Genomic DNA, 13,209 nt, shown 5'->3' with positions numbered 1-13,209 from the left:
TCTGTGTACAAATACATATTAATTTGGGCCGGCAAACACCGGGGGTCCTTGACATGAAAATGTTTGAGAACCGCTGGTTTAAACAACATTAGGAAACAAGGCCAAATAAGCAACTACACTCTACAGAAACGGGCCCAAAAACCCGCAATCACCAATATTTACAAGCAACTTTACAGAAAAACTATCCCAAAGTTGCTTATAATAAACAGACATGGCAACCCTGATTAAAATACTGCTGTCAAGTCAACCACTAGGAAAACGTATACGACTTCCGGCGAAGGCTTTTCGAAATAAAACCTGATATACTCATAGAGTTAAACATATACTGACGTTGCAAGCGATGATGTTTTTCCTATAACCTTTATAGCTAAATTGAGAAATCGTAAATCTCTAAAGTGAAGAAACAAGATTTGTTTGTATTGGAATATATATAATTGGTATGATAGTGTAGCAAGACCGCAAAAAAACGTCCGTAAATTGCTCCTTCTAGATAGCTAATTCTCTTAACGATGCTGTTATTTTAGTTTCCGGTCTGCCGAACTGGAGGCCGGGGTTCGCTTCCAGCTTAGGTTGCGAAAACGTTACAATATTTGAGAATATTGTTTTTCTCATATTTAAGCATTCTAAGCTGACTGATACTGACAAAAAAAAGGAAAGAAATCAAGATCATACGTCAAGACCACTCCACCTCTTGGCGAATACAGACACTAAATAGTATGTGTACTAACATATGTTATTATAATAGGCCCATCTTGTTATCTGTGGCAGTGTGTTGTTCACACGACTACACCAAACAAATGTTTCTGATTGAGTAATGATGTTTCTCATTCAATGCATTCCACTATTTATTATTTCCAATTTCAAGTTTTTATTTTGAAGGAAATGTGCACCCTGCTCAGCTGCCTGCAAGCGAGTCTTTATGTGTTTACAAGATTAAACATGCTTGAGTTCAACCAATGAATTTTAATTTACTCTCTAGTTTTTTGTTCAGCCCTTTCTTTCTCTCTCTCTCTCTTACACACGTCCCTTCCTCTGTTTTCAGATAAAGCCGTGATTTGGTTAATCAGTGTCAAAAGGCACTACTGAGATTCGAACTCAGGATCTCCTGTTTACTAGACAGGCGCTTTAACCAACTAAGCCATAGCGCCATTGGTACTTCTCTGTGACAAAATTGGTTTATAACCATGCACACTATACTTACAATAGGTTTAAATATACGGTTACCTTTAATCACATTCACATATACACATAATGATGCAACTTTAAAAAGTGTATTGTCACTTCACAAGTGTACACTGTATGTAGGAATGGGTGAAATCATTTTCTGCAACTAAGATTCCAACGATTTGCAGTTGCATGAGGTAGTCTTAGATCAAGACTATCGTAGATGTATTTTATCGATTTTTATGTCTACGAGTCTTAGCAACCACCCCCAGTTTGCCCTGGAATTTCACCAGTAAAGCCCGTATATCTCCGAACATGTACAAATGCGAAATATAAGGTGCTTACCCGCTTGCCCCAAATGTTAACTATGTGTCCGGCGTGTTTGTGCAATGTATTAGTCCATATTCTTCAATAAAGAAGTGTTTTCACCGGATGCGCCCCGTCACTATCACCCATTGGGAACTTCCAACAGAATCGGCCACAGGCGGGATTTAAACACCTTTTTATTGAAAAATATCGACTTTGCACAAACACGCCGGACACCTAGTTAACATTTGGGGCAAGCGGGTAAGCACCTTATATTTTGCATTTGTACATGTTCGGATAAATACGGGCTTTACTTGTGAAATTTCAGAGCAAACTGGGGGAGTGGCCGCTAAGACTCTCGTAGCTACGAAAGTAAAAGTCAGACTCGATAAAATACATCTACGATAGTCTTCTAATGATATATATATATACTATATAATATATGTATACTTTTGTCGGATATGACTAGCCCTGAAACATGACTGTCATACGATAGACGAGCGTCATGTGAACCATGGCTATGTCATGAAAGTGATTCAATAAGAGTGGAAAAAAGAGTTCCGCAGTCTACTTTGCAACATATCAAGGACACTTAATAGTACTTTAAAAGTTTCAACAAAAAATGCCTAGACATTTTGACTGAATGTGTTGCATCTAGTAGTCTATTCTGGGCTCACTCAGATGGACAGCTTTCTGATTTCTCCACCTTAAGGCTAGGGCTGGCGCTGGAGGTCCAGACCTAACCTAATACACAAATCTGTCTATTCACATTGTAAAAAGGCTACATCCTCAGGCCGCCACTCGCTGGCGTCTGTTTGATTCTTTTGTGTACCGGTATACTACAATTGTGACCAGATGTGTCTGCCCGCCCCGCACCTATCCCTGCTTTGCATAAATCTACGTCATCACACACATACAGTATAAACAACACAGACAGAGAGCTCAGTTTAGCAGTCAGCATCTGATCTGATCTGATGTGAAGTGAGCTGCCTCTCATCAGTCATCATCATGAGCGCACCGTTTGTCCAGAGAAAACGTATTCTCGAAGCAAGGCCAAGACCTACACCAGCAACCCTGCCACAGGAGGCCCCTGTTGATGCTCTACTGCCACCTACGGCTGAAGAGCAAATCGGTGATCTATCAGCTATTGACGAACCAGAGCCAACATTCCTAAATACTTTCGTAGATTTGGTGACCCAAATGCTCGGTGATGCTCCATTTGTTGGACGAAACAGGGAGCAAGTTGCGTTGGACATAGCTATGATATGCGCTAAGCTGGACATTCCCCTCAGAGGGCAGTCAGAGGATGGGCTCAGTACGGGTAATTTCTCTAAGATATTCAAGTTCATGTCAAGATATGATCCAGAGATTGAAAATAGACCTGAAAAACTGCCAAGAAATGCCAAGTCTATGCCACACACGCAGGAGGAGCTGCTTGAGGCTGCAGCGTCGCTCCTGCTCGGCAAGACAAAGGCTGAACTCAGTGGACAATATTTTGCCATCCTCGTAGAAGAGTATAAAGATTGTGACAAACGGGACCTAGTTGTTGTTTGTGTCCGATTCGTCCTCGGAGGGGTCATCAAAGAACGGGCAGTGGGCTTCGTTGAAACCGCGGAATTGTCCGCACCGGCCATAACACAGAAGATCCTGGAGGTCCTTCAAACTCTGGAGTTTGGATCCTTCTCTCTGTGTCGGGGTCTGTTGTAATGGAGCATCGGTCATGTCCTGGCACAGGGGAGGAGGGGTGCAGGCGCTCCTGAAAGAAACCTTTCCAAAAGCAGTGTATGCACACTGCAATTCTCACCGGCTTGATTTAATGCTCTGCACGGCTGCCAAAGCGCCCTATGATCTTCTTAGCCAATTTTTTGACATTGTGAATCAAATACACAACTTCTTCACTGGGGCCCAGAGGCACGCCCGGTTCCTGGAGATACAAAGGGAGTTGAAAAAAGGCCAGTGCATGGAGGAGCTGGAACGATCTCGATGGAGCTTAGAATCTGTGTCAGTGCACAAGATATTGCAGGACCTAGATGAATTACTGGAGGCTCTAGCTGAATATGCTGACAGTGATGATGGGCAAAGTAGAAAAGAGGCAGAGGGCCTGTTGCTACAGATGGAAACCAAGAAATTCCTGTTTTTGCTTGTGACATTTTGCAAACTGTTTGAGAACAGTGATTTTGCCACAAAGGGGTTACAGAGCGCAACACGTTGTGCAACAAACTGTATATCTTTTATTGAAACATTGAAAGCGAAATATGCGATTTTCTGTGATGATTCAGAGGGTGACTTTGATAAAGTGCTTAGACTGACAGAAGAATTGATGGGGGAGCATAATGTAGCTAACTGGGATATCACTCGTTCTCGTAAGCGCAAACTGCCTGCAAAATTTGACGACTCTGCTGTCACAACATGGGTGAACTATGTCAAGAGCAATGATGATTTAACCCTCGTAGGGTCCTCGGGTCCTTTTGACCCGGTTTAACATTTTCAACATGAATTAAACGTATGTAAACATTTTTTTCTCTCTATGAAACTTCTTCTATTTGCCTTATTTACTGTACTAAACATGTGATATGAAAATGAAATTTTTCATTTTCATGAAAATGAAAATTTTCACACAGGGCCTTCGGGTCAAAGTGACCCGAAGGCCCTGGGTGTGACTAAAACACGAAGACCCTACGAGGGTTAAGGTCACTGTGGAACTGTGTTCTAGACAGGCAGATAACCGAGTTGAACTGTCGGTTTACAGAGGACACTTATGGAATCATGAGAGCTTCGGCCTCTCTCCTACCTGAATCTGACACTTTTGGCATGAAACAAGCTTTAAAGGGTCCATGTGATTTGTATGGGATTGTAATCTCTGATGCTGAACACACTGTGTACATTGACTACATGAAAAGGAAAATGGATCAGGAGAAATGCCCCACATTAATTGAAGTACTGGACAGCTGCCCTGCAGACTATTTCCCAAATATTAACAGTCTATTGAGGGCCATCATAACCGTCCCACTAACATCCTGCAGCGTTGAGAGACTTTTCTCCGCAACAAACAGAATCCAGACACGCCTTTTATTTAGCCTTTTATTATGTTAAAAATGAAACTTTTGTATGCTTACCAGTTTTTATTGCATGTTTGTTTTTCTTGCCCTCCATTAACAAGTGTAATTTGTATTGCCTGCCATGACATGTTCTGAGTGATCTCATCATCTGCTTGTGGTTCAAAAAAGTAAAAAATAAAAGTGTTCCTATCTATGAAAATTGTCATGGCTAATACTTTGGAGAAGAAATCCACCGCTCATTGCAATATGTAAGCTACAAAAAAAGAAATAGGCCCACCTAGATTTTTCCAGGCCCACCCATTAGACACGTTCTGCATCCGCTGATGACTGCAGCAGAGAACGTTTTTTTGTGACAGTTAAACAGGTTGTTTGTAATGATATTAATATCAGTTTTCATAAAGTCTTTATACAGACCATGCATGCCCAGGTGTCACTTGCCCAGCTCTATAATTACCTTATTTTAAATAAGCTCAAAAACATTCTAAATAACATCAACTTCCTGTTGTCTTAGTATATATTGTGTTATTCCATTTACTGGACTCTGTATTCGTGGCCAACACAGAATTTGTGACATTGTGAACCAGTCTATAGTCTAGACTAGAGAATACATTTTCATATTCTGCAACATCTTGTACAAACTTTAGTTCTTACTCTCATGCACAGTCCATTGTCATTAACATGTGTCAGCAGATTGGGGGCTGTGCTCTGTAAGAGTTGGGAGATTTGAGGCGACAGAACACACACTTGGTGATCAGGTCCGTTGTCTCCAGTCTGGACACAGAGAACGGCTTCCCACACTCCTCACACTGAAACACACATCACAGAACACGGAATGTTAATATGTAATGTACGCAGAATTACAAATATTGAAATATTGCCAACTATCGCAAGAGAAAGAGTAAAAGCACTGGCAAAAGTACTGGCAACCACGTCACGAACCCTATCGTCCCTCATAACAGGCGAACATTTGGTGGAAAAAGGCTAACAGTCACTAAAAATAGCAGATCTACAAACTCAAAATGCGGCATGTTGTGATGCGTTGTGAGCTTGTAGATCGGCTATTTTCAGCAAAAAGATTTGTTGTAGAGGGGAAAATGGAGGGAACCAAGTATAGACCCCTGGGAGACCCCTGTCAATGAAGTATATAGGGTGTCAGTGGTTAAAAGATGTTAAAAGTCCAACCTTGATGACGTGAAATCCCATCCCCTGTTCCCTTCTCTTCTCTATTATCTCTGGGATTTCTTCACTGTGCTCTATGTTCCACAACCTTACTGTACAGTCCTAGAGAGACAGAGACAGAGAGAGAGAGAGAGAGAGAGAGAGAGAGAGAGAGAGAGAGAGAGAGAGAGAGAGAGAGAGAGAGAGAGAGAGAGAGACTTCATTGATTGTCATTGCTGTGAGTAAGGTCAATTGAGGACAGTGAAGGACATGACTGGCCATGTGTACCTTGGAGGCTGAGGCCACCCATTTTCTGTCAGTGCTTATTGACACATCTGTCACCCAATCACCATGGCCCTGTGTAAAGTTCAAGGAAGCCAAATATAAAGAAAATGGAAATAAATTATAAAAATGAAAAATTGTAATCGATACTTAAAATTCAGTGTTATTCTGTAAAACCTGTGATTTGCAAGTAGGAATGAAAGCGAGTGTGTATATGACAGAGTGTGTTCATATATTGATGGTGCGTTACATTTTAAATACTAGGATATGAGTGTGTTTAGTATGAATAACTACAGTAGCGAATGTTATAGCAGGGGTTCCGAAAGACCCAAAGGAGAAATGTGGTATCAGCCCTGGACCAAACGTCCAAAAATACATTACAAATAAATCACTTATGCCCTATTTCAATGATAGTGAAAATAGCTGATTAGCTTGTTTTGATACGTTTTTGAAAAATAAATCTTTCAATGTTTCCAATGTTTAGGATTTTATTCCCGACCCAATACAAATGGGTCTGTGACACAAAATGGGTCAGTCATGACCCAATGTTTGGGAAATACTATTATAGTGACATACCTTCAGAGTGAGTGTATGACAGTGCGTGTCCATATCCCAGAGAATGGCAGTCCTGTCATAGGATCCAGACACCAGTAGTCTACCTAGACAGACAACAGGACAGGAGAGCACAAAAGATCAGGATCACTTATACAAATATATAGTAGTAATATGACAGGAAGTGAAAAGACTCATCACATAACTCCGTTATCTGTTATCTCATGTACTGTCATCTCCGTACCCAGCTAAAACGTCCTTCATTACATCATGAACTGATACAGCCGGCTGGACTCCTGTATTCATAAATGTCCAAATGTGATGATGACCAAGTTACAGAAAACAAAGGGTTCTCCTTTACTGTCAGAAATTTTCTCTGGAATGAACTATTTGATTGTATCTCAGTCCGCATTTTGTTCTATTTGGCTCTGCGTTCCTTTTTTTTAAAGGTTGATCTTTACTTACAATATTTTTAGATCTATCAGTAGTGTAAATGTTTCCAGTTCTTACCATCAGATGAGAAGAAACAGGAGCTGACACTACCAGCATGACCTTTACTTAGTGTCAACCCCCCGCTGGAGCGAAACCCCCCCGTCTGAATGTCCCACAGACGCAGAGTTTTATCCCACGAGGCAGTGCACAGGAAGCGACCGTCAGACGTGAAGCAACAGTTGGACACAACGTTGCTATGGTTACTGCAAGGAGAGACAGAGTGAGACAGAGGGGCAGAGAGCCAATTTCCATGTCATTTCCATATTTTACATAACGGAAACATGAATGACATCCACTATGTTAAACCCAGCAGCTCTCAGTGGCTAATCAAACACCTGTTGATGCTGATGGTGGTTTTCAGAGCCAGCAGGTCCCACAGCCTGACTGTCCTGTCTGCAGACACTGAGGCTACATGCTGGCCTTGAGAGTCAAACCTGCACCGCGTTATGGTGGACCTGTGATGGTCTGGAATAGAAAAAGGAACATACATACGCACGCACAGACAGACAACTCATTTTAATAAATGTATACAGACTTATACAGAACGCATGTTAAGTTAACATAATAACACTACAACTACTTCTAATGTTACTACTACTGCACTGCTTCTACCAGCACTGCTACTACTAGAACTACTACCCATTATACTTTTTAATGATGTTACCTGTGATATGATGAATTTTCTGTCCTGTGTTAGTATCAGAAATGTAGAGGGCATTTTCCGTGTCCGCAGCACACACTACTAACTTCTCATCAGCCGACACGCTGCAGGACGTCAGCAGACCTGCGTGGCTTGACTGCCACTATACAGTATGACATAGAAATAAATCACACTATATACATAAACGCACACAGGAACACACTATATATCGTCGCTGTCGGGTGGAAATCTTGTATGTCCAAAACCGTTACTTTTCAGGAGATGGACTATAACCTGTGTTCCAATGGATCCGATGTAGTTATTGTTCAGTCACAAGTTCAAGAACTTTTCATTCGTTAAATATTTATAAACCCACTGACAGCATTAACCACTTCAAAATCTTTCAAAATAGCCGCTTAAGCTTAAAATGTGTCACATCGTGACGTGTTGTGAGCTTGTAGAACAGCTATTTTATCACACTTGCATGACAACGAAAGGCATACATTTATGAAAAAACATAAAAGGTTTAAATATGGAGATACAAGGTTTCTGCCCGACAGCAACGATATTATACACAGAAACAAATAGCCAAACGTAAACTATAGAACATAAGCAGACCTGCATGATTGGACCTCCACTACAGGAAACACACACACACACACACACACACACACACACACACACACACACACACACACACACACACACACACACACACACACACACACACACACACACACACACACACTTACAGGAGGAGGTGATGTGACGATAAGAGGGGGGGAGGAGGAGCTGATGTCTTGTTGGAGTGAGGAGAGATGAGGAGAAGGTGATGATGATGATGAGGGGTGAAGAGAGTGATGATAAAGAGGAGATGAGGAGGTGATTGAGTTTGTTGATAAAGAGACAGTAAATTAACTCACCAATCTCTGTCCTGTCTCCATGTCCCAACAAGCCATAGACTTATCCCATGATACTGTTATTATGCTGAAAGACATTTCAACAAGAAAGCTTTATATAAAATATTAAGCATTGAGACACAGGTCATTAAGACAGTGAAAAATAAACATGATGAAAGGACATTTGAATACAAAAAGTACCAAAAAATATAAAAAATTAAACAGTGCAGAATAAATTATTAAAAAACCCCAGTAAAAGGCAGCAGGTCTGAAATCAGCCTAAACCTAGTATAGACAGGAAACACCTGTCTCCCTGAAAGGAAACACCTATTACCTCATAGACAGGACAAACCTATCTCCCTAATAGGAAACACATTATTACCTTACCCTTTGGATGTAACTTTTACCCCTTTCTGTTTGCCAAAACTAGCCAATACAAGCTACAAGCTGTGAGCTAGTAGATCGGCTATTTTCACCGAATGTTCACCCTCAGAATTGGGACGGTAGGGTTCATGTGGTTAATTGGCTGTGCTGTGTGTTCCAGTAGTTTTCTTGTTATCGGATATCTTGTGTGTCCATGTGTTCCTGTTTGTTCCTGTGTGTTCCTGGTGTGTGTTCCTGGTGTGTGTGTGTGTGTGTGTGTGTGTGTGTGTGTGTGTGTGTGTGTGTGTGTGTGTGTGTGTGTGTGTGTGTGTGTGTGTGTGTGTGTGTGTGTGTGTGCGCGCGCGCACGCGTGCGTGTGGGTGGGTGTGTGCACGCGTGTGTGCGTGCGGGTGTGTGTGGGATGTGCGTATGATCCAGTGAGCAGGTCTTAGAGTAGACAATGGGGCACTGTAATAAAACCCTCAGCTTGTGTCAGCTCAACAACAAACCGTTTTTGCAATGCCTCCTCAGCTGTTTCCTACTGTCTGTCTCTCTTAGTCTGTCTTGCTTTCAGCTTTCCTACTGTCTGTCTCTCCTGAACAGTGATTCTCAAAGTGGGGACCGGAGACCCCCAGGGGTCCTTGAGGGGGTTCTAGAAGGTCCCCAGCTAAATTAGTTAATATAGCATCAAAATGTCAGTTTAAGCACTTCAAACCTACAAGATATTACAAGCTCACAACGACACAAAAACAAATGACACAAAATATTTTCAGACGGGGGTCCCCGGACAAGAACACATTAATGTGAGGTTCCTTGACACGAAAAGGTTTGAGAACCACTGCTTTTAAGACATCTGTACCTACAGCCTACCTGTTCTTTCCTGGGACCAGGGCACACTCACTGATGGTGTTCTCATGACCTCCCTCAAACACACGCAGTTTGGAGCAGCTGTCAGCATCCTACATGTCAATGGTTGCACACACACACACACACACACACACACACACACACACACACTGTATGTATTAACAATACACATTAAAGCAGCAATCCAGAATTTATTTTCATTAATAAAACGTTAGTTTATCCAATCTGTATAGTTAGAATGTAGTAATACAATACAACTTGTACATCTGCACTGGTTGGAGGTGTTCTTGATACATTTAGACCCTGGTGTTAGGTAGGACACCTACTGGTTGACTAGAAGTACTACCTGAAGCTCATAAGCGCAATACCCCCCCTGGACAAGGCAAGTGGGGACAGTATTATTACCCATATAATAGCAGTCTTGTCCTGAGAGCTGGTCAGCATCTTTGTGTCGTTAAAGCAGAAATGACAGCTGGTCAGACTGCCTGTGTGTCCTTTCAACACCTTCAACGGGATCTGCACACATTGAAAATCACATTATATTGTAGGCCAGTGGTTCCCAAAGTGGGGCGCAGGGACCCCATGTGTCCTTGAGGGGGTTCCAGCCAGGTCCCCAGCTAAAAGATGGGTAACTCTGAGAGTTACGGGAGGTCTATGATCTAATTCAGTGGTTCTCAAAGTGGGGTTCGGGGAGCCCCAGGGGTCATTGAGGGGGTTCCAGGGGGTCCCCAGAAAAGGTTGTTAATGTAGCATCACAATCATTTTGACCACTTTATCGATTTATACATTGGCTATTCAAAAATAGCAGATCTACAAGCTCACAGCGCGTCACTCCCTGTGGCGCTGCGAGCTTGCAGATCTGCTATTTTTGATTTATTTTTGAAAAATATCAAAAATTTTGGTTTCGGATGGGGATCCGCGACCAAATATATATTTCGGGTTCCTTGACATTAAAAGGTTTGAGAACCACTGATCTAATGCAGTGGTTGTCAAACTTTCCCATGTCAAGGACCCCCAAATGATTTGGTCGCAGACCCCCCCCATCTGAAAATATGTCGTCACACAGCCCAGGGTCCCCTTTACAAGATTTGCGTTGTAAAAAAATCGAAATAAAATGATTGTCAATAGAAAATGTATGTAGGGTTAAAGACAAGTGGTTGAACTGATTTCTGATGCTATATTATTAACACATTTTTCTGGGGACCCCCTGGAACCCTCCCCAGGACCCCTGGGGGTCCCCGGACCCCACTTTGAGAACCACTGATCTAATGCATAGTAAACTGGGGGAACTTGAAATGAAAAAGTCTGAGAAGCACTGCTGTAGGCTATACTACAATCTGCAGACTAGTATGTACATGTACGTTAGACATTCAAATTCTAAACCTCAGTAGTTTGTTTTCACTGCAACTTCTAACTACTTTCTTTCTTGGCCACAGGCAGCTCAGGGTCTATCCAGTGGTGGAAAGTAAGTACATGTACTCAAGTACTGTACTTAAGCAGCATTTTTAGGTATTTTTACTTTACTGGAGTATTTCCAATTTTCAGTACTTTTACTTCTACTCCACTACATCTCAGAGGCAAATATTATACTTTTACTCCACTACGATTATTTGGCAATTTTAGTTACTAGTTACTTTGTAGATTTTGATTATTATTACAAAACAAACATTAACTCTTCAGCCCTATATACATTTCGGCCAGATGCGACATGTTGTGAATGTAGATCTGCTATTTTCAATGAGTATTTTCTACTTTTGGTACTTTAAGTACATTTTGACTTTTGTACTTTCACCCAAGTAAATTGGGTAATTTGAATTCCAGACTTTTACTTGTAAACAGAGTATTTCTACATTGCAGTATTGATACTTTTACTTAAGTAAGAAATGTGAGTACTTTTCCCACCTCTGGCTCAGGTCAGGGTCTATCCTTCTATTGTCTTACCTTGCAGCGAGCTTCATGCTCCCACACTGACACACTCTCCTCCTCTTCCTCAGACTCGTCAAGGGACAAAGGGTCGATGTTTTTAGAGGACATGGTCCAGACATTCAGCTAGTGTTTCAACTTTAAGCAGCAGAGCAGGGTGTTCATTAAAGTTTACCAGTCGCCTCGCTTGTGCCCCCCGCTGGGTTTCCATAGCGACAATAAGGCGCTGGACTGTCACGTCGATATTGGTCACCTGTCGAATTGTGTGACTCCAGAGGTTCTTTTTATTCCTTTCTTTAGGCAGTGGTGGAAGAAGTACTCTACTCACTCAGATATTTTACTTAAGTAAAAGTAGCAATACCACAACGTAGAAATACTGTTAGTAAATACCGGACTTTTACTTGTAACATAGTATTTCTACATTGTATTGGTACTTACTTAAGTACAAAATGTGAGTAGCCTACTTCTTCCACCACTGTTACTAGTTAAATACACAGTAAGTAATCGTATTATGTACCGGTGTCTTAAAAGTAAATTCCCCAACACATAAGTGATAATACCTACAAATATAAATAAAAGAAAAAAAGACGTATTAAAGGGTTGCAACATAATCTTTATTTGTTTTGTACAGTATTTCCACTGGATAACTTTAAATTCAATATATATTTTCTTTACATTTCTAATACTGTTAATGTTTTTTTAACGTTTGTAATTCTTATGTTCATTCATGGTTGTGTGTCATGTTCAGTTTAGGTGCATCAGTTTCTCGTCACTCATTCATACCGTCGGTAAAGTCAAGTCAAGTCACAGTTTAAGATGAAGAAAAAAAGTCAACATTGAGAATTGAGAATTGTTGCTTGTTGATATTGATGAAAACATTGATACGTGTATCAGGGCCGAGTCGGCCGACATTGCAGATTATTTACCTGGCAACCAATCTGGGAAACCAGAGTAAAAGAAAAAAGGGAAAAACAGCGCCCTCTGCTGGCAACAGAATCAACTGGTCTCTAACGCCATCTAGAGGCGTTGGAGAGGCACCACACAACCACAATTACAACCATGATCACAATCAGAATAGCAAGCCAAATATTTAATATTTCTGGTCATTAAAGGAAGCAGTGGTGGAAAGTAACGAAGTACTTGAAGTTAGTCAAGTACTATACTTAAGTACAATATTGAGGTGTTTTTACTTTACTTGAGTATTTCCGAGTTTCAATACTTTTACTTCTACTCCACTACATTTCAATGGCAAATATTGTACTTTTACTCCACTATAATTATTTGAAAACTTTAGTTACTAGTTACTTTGTAGATTTTGAATAATATTACAAAACCACTTAAGGCCTATATACTGTATACTTAGGCTATTTGAAAATAGCCGATCTACAAGCTCACTTGTAGATCTGTAAATCTGCTATTTTCAAAAGAGTCACAGCTGTCCATACCATGACTCACTGCTTAGGCAATAAAAAGTGTCAGTGTCAACCGTGCAATGGCAACAAGG

The 13,209-nt window shown here is 41.1% G+C and overlaps 1 protein-coding gene across 1 annotated transcript; it reads right to left on the bottom strand.

Annotated features, from left to right (window-relative positions):
- Positions 1-4,889: 4,889 nt before the first annotated feature.
- On the bottom strand, positions 4,890-11,816 carry LOC308088890 (WD repeat-containing protein 88-like; the record flags this gene model as incomplete). The annotated part of the gene is made up of 9 exons (XM_080433474.1): positions 4,890-5,335; positions 5,712-5,810; positions 5,976-6,044; positions 6,546-6,628; positions 7,032-7,216; positions 7,349-7,478; positions 7,678-7,816; positions 10,188-10,298; positions 11,724-11,816. 9 exons carry the CDS (start codon positions 11,814-11,816, stop codon positions 5,213-5,215), a joined length of 1,032 nt encoding a protein of 343 aa, XP_080289600.1. The 3' UTR covers positions 4,890-5,212.
- Between the last annotated feature and the right edge of the window lie 1,393 nt (positions 11,817-13,209).

Source organism: Gymnoscopelus braueri (assembly GCF_963280865.1).
Source record: "Gymnoscopelus braueri genome assembly, chromosome: 1".
NCBI classification, from domain to species: domain Eukaryota; kingdom Metazoa; phylum Chordata; class Actinopteri; order Myctophiformes; family Myctophidae; genus Gymnoscopelus; species Gymnoscopelus braueri.
The sequence above is the reverse complement of the archived record's forward strand: the minus strand, read 5'-3'. Positions and strand labels throughout refer to the sequence as shown.